At 39.6% G+C, this 17,061-nt stretch overlaps 1 protein-coding gene across 6 annotated transcripts in view; it reads left to right on the top strand.

Moving 5' to 3' along the window:
* The window catches only part of LOC148847095 (cell division cycle protein 27 homolog B-like), a 48,305-nt gene that overhangs the window by 1,787 nt on the left and 29,457 nt on the right, over positions 1-17,061 (top strand). For 4 of the 6 annotated variants that reach the window (XR_016100390.1, XR_016100389.1, XM_088948541.1 and 1 more), the window contains exons 4-5: positions 1,067-1,113; positions 15,351-15,448. Coding sequence is in view for 4 of the 6 variants with exons in the window: in XM_088948541.1 (XP_088804667.1) it covers positions 1,067-1,113; positions 15,351-15,448 (145 nt within the window). In the remaining 2 variants the exon portion in view is untranslated. Of the gene's footprint in view, positions 1-1,066; positions 1,114-3,286; positions 3,424-15,350; positions 15,449-17,061 lie in introns of those variants that run through there. The other 2 variants (XM_088948544.1, XM_088948543.1) reach the window with 2 other exon arrangements.

The following is a 17,061-nucleotide window of genomic DNA, read 5'->3' as shown; positions in this document are numbered from 1 at the left end:
TTGTAGGCTCTTCTGTTGTATCACCCCATTTCAGAATTCTTGAAATGGTGGGCCCATCTCTCTCTTTATTTTTCTCTTAATAAAGTTGATTTCCTTTTGCCATATGGTCTATTTGAGGTGGCTTCATGCAGATGCTTACTATATGATTTTCGAGTATGAATAATTGGGTATGTTTTAATATAAATGAGAAAATGAAGTATAGTGTGTCTCATTTGATGCTAAATTAAGAGGGGGAAACGGAATTATGAGATATTGGTACTTGGTTCCCCTCCTGTCTTCATGGTTCATCATATTTAGTGCCCACTATTTTTTCCTTCTTTTTTTATTTGGTGGGGGTTGGGGGGGAGGGAGGGCATTAATAAGCGAAATTTGATAGGTATTCCTTAATTGGTACTTTAGTAGGCAAACTGTGATTGTACTGGATTGGTGGCTTATTTAAGCACTTTGTGGGAAGGATAATAAAATCTTCTTGGGTATTACATGTGTGAAGATCTAAGAAGTCTGAGATATTGGCTTTCCTTTAAAGGCTTAAAGGGTCTATTATATTGGGCACAAGGAAACTAGAAGTTGGAGACTCTTGGAATTTAATTGATTGGGCCTTTAGAGAAAAGGAGGCCACTGGAGACTCTATAGGTGTGTGCAGCTCCAAGAAGGATTAGATATTGGCCTTCCTTTAAGGGCTTATGGGCTTTATGAAGTTGTCCACAAGGAACCTAGAAGTTGGAGACTCTTGCAGTTGAATTGACTCGAGTCTTCAGAGAAAAGAAAGCCAGTGGAGATTCACTCATTATTGAGGGAATTAGGGGCATCAGTTTCATCATGACTGTCTTTCTCTCTTCCATTGAGGTTGGTTAGTGATTTACCTTTTCCGTTGAGCATAGTTCTGGATTTTAGTTGCATTCTGATGTTATATGGCTGTGTAGTTTTGGTTAATTCCCTCTTTCCCACTTTATGTTCTTCATATCTTCTCTTTCTTCTCCTAATAGGGTATTAAGGTTACTTCTTCTAAAAATTGAGAAAGCAAAAGAAAATAATGGTGGCACATTTATTGCCTTTTCCTGTGCAGGTTCCAAATGGTGCAGCTGGTCATTACCTTCTTGGGCTTATATATAGGTAGTTCACTTTGTCTTTGTTCTAAAACTTAAGTTACCTATTTCCTGTTTTTTCCCGAACCCTGTATCTATCTGTTTATAAAGTAAGGTTTCTTTATGCTCCATGTAGAGGCAGAATTAGCTAGGTTATTCCAATTCTGGACAATATCATCTCTGGAGTTAAAGACAATGTTGGACTAATGACCAATGTCCTGGTCAGAAACTCAGAATTCCTGTTCCTCTCAACCTTTAACCTGCCATACTACACAAATTGTTGACTTGGTTAATTACCCATCTACCCAAATGGTTGAATCAGTGAGCTACTAGGCATGTTCATCTGGGTGACCAGGTTCTTGTACTATTTTATTATTTTGTTTTTTCTTGTCAACGATGTCATGGGTTGACCTGTGGACTGGGTGGTTGTTGAACTGGTAACCCTTCCACCTGGAGGGAAATCTGGTTCAGCCTTTGGGCCAGGTTTCAAGACATTGGTCAAAGATAGGTAATGCTTTTGCCCAATGAACTTCCTTATCATAACATTTTCTGTCACTGTCTCCTTAGGATCAGGTTCTTCTTTGAAAGTTATACAGTTTGTCTCCTCCCAAACTGTCCAAAAGACTTCTGCCCTAGCACATTTTAATATGAGGTGCATATGCCTTCAAACAGGAGCATGTAACAAGCTGGGCTCTTAGGTTCAACAACATGGACATGTGGACTGGGTGTCCAGCCTCACTAACAAGCTTTCTTGGGCGTGGGTGGGTGAGCCCCTTTTTATAATACTAGAATCATGATTGAGTTCCTTTGAGCATGACAGCCAGGCTTGTGCTTAGTTAAAGCTAGTGAATTGGGGCCTTTATATCATGGGGATTGATAGAGCAGATTGACTATACACAACTGGGAATGGAACCCCTCACAAAAACCAGTCAGTTGAACCTTTATCTTGTTGCACGGATGCTACTATGTGGACTGGGTGTCCAGCCTCACTAACAAGCTTTCTTGGGCGTGGGTGGGTGAGCCCCTTTTTATAATACTAGAATCATGATTGAGTTCCTTTGAGCATGACAGCCAGGCTTGTGCTTAGTTAAAGCTAGTGAATTGGGGCCTTTATATCATGGGGATTGATAGAGCAGATTGACTATACACAACTGGGAATGGAACCCCTCACAAAAACCAGTCAGTTGAACCTTTATCTTGTTGCACGGATGCTACTATGTGGACTGGGTGTCCAGCCTCACTAACAAGCTTTCTTGGGCGTGGGTGGGTGAGCCCCTTTTTATAATACTAGAATCATGATTGAGTTCCTATGAGCATGACAGCCAGGCTTGTGCTTAGTTAAAGCTAGTGAATTGGGGCCTTTATATCATGGGGATTGATAGAGCAGATTGACTATACACAACTGGGAATGGAACCCCTCACAAAAACCAGTCAGTTGAACCTTTATCTTGTTGCACGGATGTTACTATTGTGGCTGGGTATCCTATGAGGTTTTAACCTAATGATAAATTTGGCTGTCCTTTTTGTGTGAACTTCATCAAACTTGTACTGTTGTCCTTTTCTCTTTCTTTTTTCTTTTTGATTCATGATGATATTAAAAAAATATCCTTTCACAACGATGGAATCATCATCTTTTCATACTTTACTTATTTTGGTTGTTCTATTCTCAGTTTCTCTTTCTCACAACTATATGTGATTTGGAAGGAGGTAGCACAGATTTACTCTTTGGGTATAAAAGTGAGGTTCCTCTTTGGGTAAAGGCGTAAAGACTTTGGATTGCTTCTAGAATTACTCAGTCACTGACATTACAAGGACATGGAAGGGGGTAGCACAATCCTCTAGGGCAAAAGAAAAAGTAAGATTGGTGTGTAGAGATGGTTGTTAGTTGTTAGTGTGTGTGTGGTCCCACTAATATCTTTATTTATATTTCATGGTAGTTATGGTAATTAGGCTAGACATATTTGCGTTATATTTATTTCTCTTTCAGCAGGGGTATTTGTGTAACTCCACTAATGTTAAGTTACAAGCATATAAATACTTGATGGGCGGCAAGTTTAGTCAACCGCACCATTTTTATTCTTTTCTTCTTCTTCTTCTGTTCGTGATCTTCTTTTCTCTTCTTTTTCTACTAAACTTATATTAGAGAAACAAACAGTTTCTGGTTTCTTTTATCCAAGGTGGTACCATGTGAGCCTAATCCAGTCGGCTACATGAGAACTTTCGGAAGCTGTGCATCATCACCTGATTCTTGGAGGTTGCTGGAGTCTTGAGTTGCTGCCCAAGGGGTTGCATGACCCTTGGAGAGTGCCTGGTGACCAGGAAGGATCAGAGAAAATAGGTAAGTCCAAGTTTAGGGTTTAAACTGGAGATTGAAGGTGGTGGTGATCAGTTTCTTTTTGAGAAAGAACTTCATTTTATTGAGACTGACCTTGAATAAGAGCGGTTTAAACCACTATGGAAGCAGTGGTTGACATATTTTTGTCCTCCCTGTTCATTTCTCTAGGGTTTATGACAGATGTCTATTTTTCCTGTTCTATTCTCTAGAGTTTTCCAAACCCTATGATCAGTTCTTTGCTCCCAGACTTGTTTTTTGACTGTGGATGATTTCTAGGTGATTATAGTGAACTGTGATTGGTTTCTAGGTGATGATTATTGGCTGTGAAGTGATTTCTTGATGGTGATTCTTGACTGTGAATGATTTCTGGATGATAATTCTTCATTGTGAGTGATTTATGGGTGGCTGATTTCAATCAGCTAAGGTTTTCTGCTTAACGAAAGGGCAGTTCAGGGGTTTACTTCTTGAAATAGTGACCTGTTAATATCTCATATATAATGGAGAAGGCCGGAAGTGAATTAAAGACTCAAGGGGAAGGTTTTTAGGGTCTGGAAGCATGACTGAAAGTTCTTTTCAGATTACTACTGTTAGGTTTGATGGAATCAATTACTTGGAATGGCCCCAATCAGCTATGATGGCCATTAGAGGTAGAGGCAAAATAGGCTGTGATTGGGAATATAAGGAAGCCAGCCAAGGAAGACACATCGCATGCCAAATGGATTCAAGGGAACTATTTGGTGATGACATGGCTATGCAATTCAATGTAGCCTCACATTAGCTGAAATTATTTATGGGCAAAAACAACCAAGGAAATTTGGGATAATATGAAAGATACATACAACCCCAACCCCTTAATGTTGCTAGGGCTTATGAGCTGAAGTGTGAAGTGAATAATCTCAAGTAAGGGGAGAAACCAGTCTCCGTTTACCTTGCTACTTTGAAATCTCTATGGCATGAAATTGGCCACTTGGAAACAATTGAATGTGAAAGTTAGAGAGATGCAACAACTTATAGCAAGCTGATTGAAACAAACAGAGTGTTTGAATTCCTAGCCGGTCTAAATTCAGAATTTGACATTGTAAGACAACAACTACTTATTAGGGAGAGTGTGACATTGTCTCAGGCCTATTCACTAGTGCACAGTGAAGAAAGTAGGAGAAATGTGATGTTACAGTTTCAGCCTATGGAATCAGCCTTAGCAGCAACAAAACCAAAATTTGGGGGAGATAAGGAAAGGGGAATGAAGAATGAATATAAAAGGGAGATATTTTGTGATCATTGTAAGAAGCTGAAACATACTAGGGACATTTGTTGGAAGTTGTATCCTCATCTTATTTCAGTTAGACTCAGGAATAAGAAGGGAAATGCTAATGTGGCAGTTACTACTGATAATGCATTGTCTTCCAGCACAAGGACCACATCCTTAGATGCCCTAGCTGCTGTTCAAGTTGTCTTGACACAGTTGGAGAGTGAAGATGGTACTTTTTGACTTTCATCTCAGTCACTAGCTACTATATCTGCTACTCCCACTTCAGCCTTTGCTCACTCAAGTACAAGAGATACAACATATCATGCACTAGTTCTAGGTTACACTAGACCTTTTTGGGTAATAGATTTCAGTGCTTTTGATCATATGACTAGTTTATCTACATTGTTTACTACCTACTGTCTATCCTCTGGTAGAGACAAAGTATCAATTGCTGATGGATCTCTTGTGCCTATCTCAGGCAAGGGAGACATTAGATTGTTTGATGCCATTTCCTTGTCTTCAGTTCTACATGTTCCTAAGCTTAGTTCTAACCTGCTTTCAGTTAATAGTATTACTAAGAATTAAAATTGTTCAATGACCTTTTTCCTTGATTGGTGTGCTTTTTAGGATCTGGAGACAAGGAAGGTGATTGGGATTAGCCGTGAGACGAATGGAGCTTATTTGCTTGAGCATCCACAGGGGAAGACTATTGAAATCAGGAAATTATTTGTTTCTTAGTCAGTGAATCAGATTATGCTTTGGCATAATAGGTTGGGTCATTTGTCTTTTGGGTCTTTGAAATTTATTTGAGTTAGTCCAAGTTTCTAGTTTGAGGTGTGAAAGTTGTGAACTTGCAAAACATTGTAGATCAACTTATTCTTTGGGCAATAAAAGAAGCAATGCTCCTTTTGAAATTGTGTATATAGATGTTTGCAGACCATACTACTACTATGGGGGGGGGGTACAAATACTTTTTGTTGTTTGTTGATGATTGTACTCGCTTCTCGTGGATTTACCTTATGCACTCTCGAGATGAGGTCCCTACTCTAACTTAGGCTTTCCATCAAATGGTATTGACCCAATTTGAATTCAGGATCAAAATCCTTAGATTTGATAATGCTAAGGAGTATTTTGCAAAACCCTTGGCTTCATATCTCCTTGATTATGGGGTCATCCATCAGAGCACTTGTTCTCGTACACCTCAGCAAAATGGGGTTGTTGAGAGAAAAAATTGACATATTTTGGAGGTAGCCAGAAGCATCATGATGAACTCTAATGCTCCTATACGGTTTTGGGGGGTGCTATCCGTACAATTGTATACTTCATTAATAGAATTCCTTTACGGGTTCTAGACATGAGAACACCATTTAACCTCTTGTATCCAAACAATGATTTGTTTACTATTCCTCATAAAACCTTTGGATGTACTTGTTTTGTTCAAATTCTTGGACCTCATTGCCCCAAATTTGATCCCAAAGCTGCCAAATGTATCTTCCTTACAAAATCAAAAGGGGTATTGTTATTATGAGCCTGCTTCTGGTAGATGGTTTGTATCTATGGATGTGACATACTTTGAGGATGTATCCTATTATCATAGGGTTTTTCCTCAAGAGGAGAGTAGTGAGGTGGGTAATTCAGCCCCAAAAGTTTCGTTACCTATTCTAGTCACTGAAGGGGAGAGTGGTGAAGAGGGTTGTCAAAAGTGCAGGGAATTGAGGATGTTTCACAAATGGTGGAGGCAGGTTGATTTTGGTTCTCAACAGTCCATGCCGATCCTGGTTTCTTCTACAACTCCAGATCCAAGTACTACCTTCACTACTAAGCCCACTGAGCCCACTGTTACAAATGATATACCTAACCCTGTTGAGCCTCAACCTCTTCCTTCAGATGACCTTAGTCTCCCAATTGTAGTTCGCAAAGGGAAGCACCATTGTACTTCATCCATTTCTCATTGTATCTCCCAGTTTCTCCCTTATGATGGACTTTCACAATCCTATAGATCCTTCCTGGCTTCTATTGCTGCTATTCCTATTCCTAGAACAATGTAGAAAGCTTTATTGGTACTTGAGTGGAAAGATGCAATGAAAGTAGAAATGGATGCTCTTGTTAAAAACAATATATGGGAGTTGATTGACCAGCCTAAGGGGAAGAAACCTGTTGAGTGCAGATGGGTGTTTATAGTGAAATATAATATTGATGGCTCCATAGAAATATATAAGGCCAGATTGGTTGCAAAGGGATTCACACAAACTTATGGCATAGATTATTTGGAGAAGTTTTCTTCAATAGCCAAGATGAATACTATTAGAATCTTATTATCTATTGCTGCAAATTCTCATGGCTATTGGTTCAGATGGATGCTTAGAATGCATTCCTCAATGGAGATCTACAAGAGGAGGTGTACATGGAATTGCCCCTTGGTTTTTATAGTGCAGAGGTAGGAAAGAAGGTTTTCCGACTGAGGAAGGCTTTATATGAATTTAAGCAGTCCCTAAGAGCCTGTTTTGATAGATTTAGACTGGCTTTAGAAAAATTTGGTTATGTTCAAGTTCGAATAGATCACATTCTCTTTTTTAAGAAAATAGACTCCTCTTTGACTTGTTGTCTATGTTGATGATATTGTAGTAACAGGAAGTAAAATCGGTGAGATTGACTCTCTTAAGCGACTTCTTCACCAAGAGTTTGAAGTAAAAGATTTGGGAGAACTACGTCATTTCTTGGGTATTGAGGTAGCTATATCTAAGCATGGCATCTTTGTCTCCCAAAGAAAACATATTCTTGATTTGTTGGAAGAAATTAGGAAGTTAGGAGTTAAATCAGCCGACACACCCATTGAGCTAAACCATAAGATAAGTGGAGAAAGTGGAGAGCCTCTTGAAGATAGAGTTATGTATCAGCGGTTGGTTGGGAAACTTTTTTATCTTTGCCTAACATGCCTAGACATTTCTTATGTTGTCAGTATTGTTAGCAATGACATGCATTCTTCCAAAACCACCCACCTTCTTGTAGTGGAAAAGATACTTGCTTATTTGAAGAGATGCCTAGGGAGAGGTATACTCTTCAAGAATAATGGTCACATGAAAATAAAAGCATACATAGATGCTGATTGGGCTGGTTGCATTGATGACAGGAGATCTACATCTACCTCCAGGTATTGTGCTTTTGTAGGGGGAAATCTTGTTTCCTAGAGGAGTAAGAAACAAAATATTGTTTCCTAGAAGTGTTATGGCTGCGATCTTTACTTGATGAGCTAGGTGTTGAATATGAGAAGCCTTTGATGTTGATTGCGATAATCAGACGGCAATTAATATTGCTCACAATTCGATATAACATGACAAAACTAAACACATTGAAGTGGACCGCCACTTTATCCGACAGAGTTGCATGTTGCATCTCAAGAAGTGATCCATTTTCCAAGTTAGGGTCGAATGAGCATAGCTTGGGAATTGAAGAATTAAAAGAAATAATCAAGCAGTGCTTAGTGGAGATGCACGTGGCACCCATGGCGGAAAGTTCGTTGAAAAGTCATAGGGAAAACTGACAATCCCCAGGTCTTGAGCAGTGTAGGAGCCAAGAAGATTTAATAAGGGCTCAGAAGCCAGTCTGGACCATCCAAACCCGGATAGGGGTAACTCACAGGTGTTAGGTAGTGGGTGTGGGCCCAGAGAAAATAGTGAACCCAGGGCCCTCCTCCGAAGGGACGATCTAAGTCTTCCAAAACAAAGTAAACCCGGTTGGTTCAGTTAGCCTCCAAAGAGAATCAGAAACAATTGGGACAAAAATGTTTGTATGTAGGATCCTTCATTGGTGGCATCGAATGGTGGTGCCGGTGTATGAATCGTCCATCTTCAACCTCCTAGCCCTCAGCATGTGCCTGCTTCAACTCTCACGAAGGAAAAGTCGTTTGGAAGTGCATCACCTTGCGTTGGCGAGGTTGAAGAAACATTAGTTGAAGCTGCTCCAATTGCGATGGTGGATTCCAATGATCAATTTGAAGAAAGGGGGGAGGATCCTCATCTTCTTAACTCACAGGAGGGGGGGGGAGTGAATTCGAATTGAGAGAAGTCGGTGACAGTCCAATGCAGTTGAGTAATAACAAAGGGAAGATACCTGATTCACTGTTTTAGGGAGGTAAGTCATCAAACTAATCTATTTTCTCTTCTTGGGTTTCGTCGAAACTCTTGGGATTGGATAAATTTTTGGGAGTTTCAATGGAGGGGATGAAGGATGAAACAATTAAATACTTGGAGGGGATTGAACAATGAATTCTTTTGGAGAGGGAAAATGGCGGCAAAGTAAGGAAGTAAGAATTCAAAGAGGAGTAGAGAGATGATGAGGCTGACTTGGGGATGAAATGATAAGGCTGGTGGCAATGAGGGGACGGTGAGGGGGGGAAGAAAGCTTAAGTTTGTTCTGATCTATTTTTTCTCATGGTCTTAAAAATATTATCGTGGAATATAAGAGGTTTGAGGTCGGGAAGGAGAAGAATTGCGGTGTGTGCTTCTTTGAAGAGGTCAGGTTCGAAGATTATCCTGCTTCAAGAAACTAAATTGGACTGTTTAGATGCTGCAATTGTAAGAAGTATCTGGGGGGAGGGAGAGGTCAGATGGAAAGCAAAGTTGGCAGTGGGTAGTGTTGGAGGGTTGTTAAGTCTTTGGGATCCTTTCTTCTGCAGTTTAATCTCTTCTCATATTAGGAATTTGTTATTTTCTTTAATTCTGAAACTTGTTGATGGAAATATCTGCCAAGTCACAAATGTTTATGGCCCTACAGATGGAAATCTCCGGGAGGATTTTGGGGAAGAATTGGTTGAAGTGAGGGGTAATCTGTCTTATCCATGGGTTATTGGTGGTGATTTTAATGTTAATCTGGCTGCTTCTGCTGCAAAAAAAAAAAAAAACTGGGGTAGGATGTCAAGAGCAATGCTCCAATTTGCTGATTCCATCAACAGATTTGAGCTGATGGACTTCCCTCTTCAGGGTAATAGATTTACTTGGACTAATAATCAAGATAATCCCATCCTTGTGAGATTGGACAGGTTCTTGGTATCCTCAAACTGGGATGAGCTTTTTCCTGATTTTAGGCAGATTGCCCTCCCTAGACCAATTTCAGACCATTGTCCAATTCAATTGGTCTGTGGCTTTAGAGGGAAGATCAGTGCACCCTTCAAACTAGAGAATGCCTGGTTTGAAGATGATAAGCTTATCCCCTTGTTGAAGACTGTTTGGAACGATTTGCAGGTGGTGGGTACTAGTTCTTTCATTTTGGCAAAAAACTTGGTGCCATTAAAAAGTGGTTAAAAATTTGGAAAGTGGAGAACAATCTGAATTCTGAAACTGAAAAGAGAGCTTTGTTGAGTCTCACTAAGGAGATTGATTCAGCAGAAGAGGTAGGTCCTTTATCTGAGGAAAGCAGATTGAAGAGATCTCATGCAAAAATCAAGTATGATAAATTGGCAGTGAAAGAAGAAATCAAGTGGAGGCAAAGAGCTAAAGTGGTCTGGCTAAAAGAGGGGGATAAAAACACTCATTTTTTTTTCATAAAATGGCAAATTCCAAAGCAAGAGTTTCTTCAATCAGTAAGCTGGAATGAGAATGTAGATTGGAAGAATCTGATGCAGATATGAAGGTAGTGGCAACTAATTTTTATACAAACCTTTATAAAGAGATATGGCCCTTCAGACCCTTTCCTGGAGACCTTCCTTTTAAGTAGTTGAGTGATGATCAGATTTCTTTCATTGAGAGACCCTTTACGGAGGAGGAAATTAAAGCTGCCATTACTATGTTGGCGGCTGATAAGTTGCCAGGGCCGGATGGTCTTACTAACCTCTTTTATGTCAAATGCTGGGATTTTGTGAACCAAGATATTTTGAATGTATTTCAGGCATTTTATGATAATGCTACCCTTCAAGGAAGTTCAAATATTACCTTTATCACCCTCATTCCAAAAATTGAAGGGGTGGTTAATGTTAAAAATTTCAGGCTAATCAGTTTCTTGCACAATTTTTATAAGATCTTAGCTAAAGTATTAGCCGAGAGAATGAAAGGGGTGTTAGGGAATGTAATTTCATACAATAAAAGTGCTTTTGTCCCGGGGAGGCAAATGCTTGATTCTGTTCTTATTGCTAATGAGCTGATTCACTCAACAAGAGAGGGTACCCTTGGTTTGAATTGCAAACTGGACATTGAGAAAGCCTATGACCATGTTAATTGGAGGTGTATTGGTTTGGTGTTGCAGCATATGAAGTTTGGGCAGAAATGGAGAAACTGGATAAAAGTTTGTATATCCACTCCCAAATTCTCAGTTTTGATTAATGGTCTGTCAGCAGGGTTTTTTGACAGCTCTAGAGGTCTAAGACAAGGTGATCCCTTATCCCCCTTGCTCTTTATTTGTGTTATGGAAATTCTCACTTTGTTTTGTGAAAAGGCTGCTGAATCTGGTGATTGGAAAGGCTTTGCATTCTCTCCTGAGGGGGAAAAGATCAATATTCTCCAATTTGCAGATGATACCTTATGCTTTGTGGATGCTTCTCCCTCCCAGTTAGATATTGTCCTTGGGATATTATCCTGGTTTGAAGTGATCTCTGGGCTGAAAGTCAACTGGAACAAAAGCCAAATCATTCCAGTGGGCCATGTATCCAACATAGTTGATTGTGCTGAGGTTCTGGCTTGTCAGATTGAATTCCTCCAGGTGAAATACCTGGGACTGCCCTTGGGGGCAAATTGTCTTGCCTTCTCGATTTGGGATCTAGTTATTGAAAGAATGGAAAGGAATTTGGCTTCCTAGAAGGCAAGATATCTCTCTTTTGGGGGTAGGATTATTCTGATAAAGAGCACACTTTCCAATTTACCTACTTACTTCCTTTCTCTCTTCCCCATCCCTAACAAAGTGGCTAAAAGATTGGAGCATATTCAGAGATGTTTTCTTTGGAGGGGTTGGGATGAGGATAAAAAGGTTCACCTTGTAAGTTGGGACCGAGTATGTCTTCCTAGGTCCATAGGTGGTTTAGGCATTAGGAAGTTGAGTTTTAATTCTGCCCTCCTTAGGAGCAAGTGGATTTGGAGGTTCTTGGTTGAAAGAAAGGCCTGGTGGAGATCCCTCATAGCTGATAAATATGGGGTGGAGTGGGGAAACTAGAGATCTAGGGATCCTCCCTCAAGTTGGGGTAGTTCCCCTTGGAAAGCTATCATGAAAATTTATCTATTTTCTTGGAAGGGATTTCAATCAAGATTGGTAAAGGGGATAGAACAAAATTTTGGAAGGATCCTTGGTGTTTGGATGGGACTCTAGCTGAGTCTTTCCCTCTACTTTTTCAGTGTGCTTCTAACCAAGAAGCCTCCGTGGCTGACTACTGCTGTTCGACTGGTGGTTCTCTTACTTGGACTCCCATCATTAGGAGGATTTTTTTTTTTTTTGGAAAAAGGTAAGGTAATTTATTCAGAATAAAGAGAAAATTACAACAAGGCCCAGACCACTAATTCTGCCTAGGCCCAAAACAGATTACAAGTTCATCCATGATTTAGTGCAAAACAAAAGAGATACATTCTGGTTTTTAAATTCCTCATTCCCCGACACCTAGGAACAAATCTTGCCCACCACACTTTGCACTACTTATTTTGGGCTTTTGAGCTGACCACAGAAGATTTTGTTGTTTCTTTCAGTGCAAATGGACCAAAGCACAACTTGCGGAATGGTATTCCAAACAAGCTTTCCTTTCTTACTGAGACCCTCAATTCTCCAACACATCAGCAGCTCCTTCACAGATTTTGGCATAGACTAGCTAATCTCCAAAACCTTGAAAAAATGTCCCCAAATTGAAGAGGAAACTGGACAATGGATACACAAGTTTTCTGTAGATTCTGCAAGGTTTCCATACAGAACACAGGAGGGATCCAGAATCTGAATACCACATCTTTCCAAGTTAATCTTAGTTAAACATTTATCAAGAGCCATTGTCCAGACCAGGAAATTGATCTTGGAGGGACAAGTTGGATTCCAAATCTGCTTGGCAGGGAATTACTCCTGACTTGAACTGCATAACTTAAGAAATAGGGATTTAACTGAGAAGCTACCATCTGCATTCCACTTCCAAGACCATTCATCTTCTAAACTCAAATCAATCCTCTGATTTTGAAGGAGCCCCAACAGCACCGCATACTCTTCCACTTCCCAATCCAACAAACTTCTCCTACACAGAGGAGTCCAAATGGTGGAATCACCAGAGATGCTTATGTTATTAGCAACTGAAGAGTCTTGATTCATTGCAATTTGGAACAAACGGGGAAAGGCTTCAGCCAAGGAACCCTCTAAACACTAGGGATCCTTCCAAAACTTGATTTTGTCCCCCTTGCCAACCATAAGTCTGATCCCATTCAGGAAGAGAGGGATGCACTTTGAGATGCCTGCCCAAAGAGATTTTTCCCCAATTGGATAAGGTTCCTTAGTTCTCCAATCACCCCATACCACTCCATACTTTGCCTCAATAAGACTTCTCCATCATGCATTCCTCTCAGAAGCAAATCTCTATAACCATTTACTGAGAAGAGCATAATTAAGTTCTTTCAATTTCCTAATTCCCAACCCACCAACTTCCTTAGGAAGGCACACTTGCTCCCACTTTACAATGTGAATCTTCTTTTCATCATCCCAACCCCTCCATAAGAAATTCCTTTGGAGCTTTTCCAACCTATTTACAATTTTGTTTGGGATGGGAAAAAGAGATAGGAAATAAGTGGGGAGGTTGGAGAGGGTGCTCTTAATCAATGTAACCCTACCACCAAAAGATAGGTATTTTGCCTTCCAAGAGGCTAGCTTCTTCTCCATTCTCTCAATGATTGAGCACCAGATTGAGGAGGAAGAGTATTCGGCCCCAACAGGTAGACCCAAGTACTTTACCGGGAGGAAATCAATTTGGCAAGCCATCACTTTTGCACAATCTTCTAAATTTGAAACATGGCCCACTGGGATGATCTTAGTTTTACTCAAGTTGACTTTGAGACTAGACACCACTTCAAACCAGCTCAGAATCCCAAGCACTGAATCCAATTGAGTCAAAGAAGCATCCACAAAACATAGGGTATCATATGCAAATTAAAGGATATTGACTTTCTCCTTTCCAGGGGAGATTGCAAACCCATTCCATAAGACAGAATCTGCAGCCTTCTTGCTAAAAAGTGTGAGGATTTTCATAACACAAATGAACAACAAAGGGGACAGAGGATCTCCCTGCCTCAGACCCCTAGAGCTACCAAAAATTCATGTTAATAAATATTCTTGCCCATTAATTAGGATTGAAAATTTTGGGTTCTTAATAAATATTCTGATCCAGTTTCTCCATTTCTGTCCAAAATTCATGTTATCCAACACATGATCCAGACAATTCTAGTTGATGAAGTCATATGCTTTCTCAATATCAAGTTTACAAATTACACCCGGGGTGCCCTCTCTTCTTCTAGAATCAATAAACTCGTTGGCAATTAAATTGAGTCTACCATCTGCCTCCCAAGCACAAAAGCCCTCTGGTTATTTGAGATTATACTGCCTAACACCCCTTTCATTCTTTCTGCCAAGACTTTAGCCAAATTTTTGTAAAAACTGTGCAGTAAGGTAATTGGCCTAAAGTCCTTAATGTTCACAACCCCCTCAATTTTTGGAATGAGGGTTATAAATGTGACATTCCAACTTCTTTGCAAAGAGGCATTAGCATGAAACTCCTAGAACACCTTCATCAAATCCTCTTTCACAAAATTCCAGCATTTCAGATAGAAAAGGTTTGTGAGACCATCCGGCCCAGGCAGTTTATTTCCTAATTTATTAATTGCTGCACTGGTTTCCTATTCTGTAAAAGATCTTTCAAGCCATAATTTCTTATTTTCATTAAGCTGCCTGAAAGGAAGATTAGAAGGGAAGGGTCTATACATCCAGTTTTCCTTGTAGAGCTTTTTATAAAAGGAGGTTGCAACTGATTTGATCTCTGAATCTGAATCCCCGCTCCTATCTTCCCATACCAACTTATTAATAGAAGAAACTCTAGCTTGGGCATTTGCCATTTTGTGAAAGAAATGTGTATTTTTATCACCCTCCTTTAACCAAGTGGTCTTAGCTCTTTGTCTCCACTTTATTTCCTCTTTCACAACCAATTTGTCGATGCTGTTTTTTGCTTGAGATCTTTTCAGCCTCAACTCTTCAGAAATTGGACCCATTTCTTCAGCTGTGTCAATCTCTTCGATGATACCCAATAAAGCTAGGAGGTCTGCCAGCCCATTTGTCGATCTTCTTTCCCATAACTGTGACTGAAATATTTGAAGTCAGCCGCTTAAATCTTCTCAAAGTCCCCCTGTACGGCCAGGCTGCCGTCTATGGTCAGGAGTGCAAATGGGCTTGCTGACGCCCTAGTAAAATAAGGGATCACAAGGCGTCCATTTTACTCGGCTTCTTTGTAATCTACTTTTGTGTATTAGGGGATGACATTTTTGCAATCAAATTGTACTAAATCCTTTTATAATCAGTTTAATAAAACACCTTTTTGCTGATAAAAAATGTGATTTGGATAGATGATTCCTGAATTTTAGTACTTTGTGAAACAAGATATCAGTTGTTATTACTTAATATGCACTTGTATGTTATTTTGATTACATTATAAATGCTTCAGCTTTGTGTCCATTGTTATTTGTCTGTTTAGGTACACAGATAGAAGGAAAAGTGCAGTTGATCACTTTAAGCGGGCATTGTCAATGGACCCCTTACTATGGGCTGCATATGAGGAACTTTGTGTATTAGGTCAGTGCAAAGCATGCTCAAAATTCTATAGTTTTTTTCTCTGTCAGTTACTGAGATTGTTAGTAGACCATGTATCCAAATGCTGTACTGTTCATTTTTAAGGATAAGCTGTCTGTCTGACATTCTGATAGCTTTCTTCTTGTTTCATTTGTTAAATTTCAATGATGAGAAAACCTCAAGTTAATTGGAGCCATTCTGTTCAGAATTGGAATGATGGGTTAAAACTTTACCTTTTCTTCCTTTGGTAAGTCACAGATCAAGGTCAAGGCCAATCTTGTCATTTGTTTCTTTGGGTTTTGGTTTTCGAGAGGTCTTAGGGGTTGTGTCCTTAGAGGTTGTTTAACTCATTGATACTAATGTAGGGTGTCTTTCTTGACCCTAATAAGATAGTCTGCAGAATATGGGTCTTTGATCACCTTGGACAGTTCTCTTGTGCCTCTTTGTTGAAGGCTCTTGTTAAATCCCATAAACCCTCACAGAGTTTTCGATTAAAAGCAACTTGATGAGGATGCACATCCTGAAAAATAATGGCTTTCTCTTAGGAGGTGTATCATCAGAAAATTGATAGTTGTATGGTATTTTTTTATTTTTTATTTTTTATGAGCAACCAAATAAGATATTTTATTAATATGTCAAAGAATGTATGATAGTGATACGACATACAATATACAGAAATACTTAGGCTAGGCCCCAGACTACTGCCTACCTATCTCACTGCATTTTCCTTCCCTTAGCCAATAAACCCCCTAAACAACTGATTTCTGTGCATTCCTTGCCTAGTTAAAGTATCTGCCAGACCATTTTCTGATCTCTCAACCGATTGGATATTAGCTACCATTTCCTCACATAAGCTCTATTCCTTCCTCATATGATTTCTAAGCTCCCATGGACCTTCTCACTTGTTTCTAATCCAACCCACAACCACCTTCGAATCATCTTCCAAGACTAGGTTGCTATAGTTATGGTTCTTTTCTATCTTTAGTCATTGGAGTTCCACCAACAATTCTTCTCTTGTGGAGTTCCCCATGCCAATAGGCCCCAAGAAGAAGCTAGTGATATCTCCATTATCATCCCTGAACACATCCCCTATACCAGAATTTCCAGAGTTGCTGAGTCTGCAACCATCAAAATTTAGTTTAATTTGACCAGTCATAGATAGAATCCATATCATGGAAACAAAGCCTTCAATGAAGAATAGTTTTTAACCAGTTGCCACTAAGAATATCATCAAGAGAGAAATGCCTAAAGACATCCAATGATTTCATCCAGCGAGCAATTTTTATTGATACTTGTTATGTCCTTCAGAGGAGAAGCACAAGACATAGCCAGGTGGACATCTCATTTATCATTTTGGCACTTATAATTTACTAATCTTCTGTTGATTTGTTGCTAGTTTTGGGGACATCTCATTTATCATTTTGGCACCAGGTGGACTCTCCCACAAGACATAGCCACTCTATTTTGGTCATTACTCTTCTCCTTTGGACGTCTACAAGAGCAGCTATTTTATGGACAGTTTGTGAGGAAGAAAATGCTAAATTTCTTTATTTTTTACGGTAAATGGTAATCATTAGAATCTGGGATTGGAAGTATTTCTGCAAGGGTTATTCATT

This window comes from Nelumbo lutea, chromosome 6 (assembly GCF_056320005.1).
Source record: "Nelumbo lutea isolate HS-2025 chromosome 6, American lotus-T2T, whole genome shotgun sequence".
Taxonomy (NCBI): Eukaryota; Viridiplantae; Streptophyta; class Magnoliopsida; order Proteales; family Nelumbonaceae; genus Nelumbo; species Nelumbo lutea.
The sequence above is the reverse complement of the archived record's forward strand: the minus strand, read 5'-3'. Positions and strand labels throughout refer to the sequence as shown.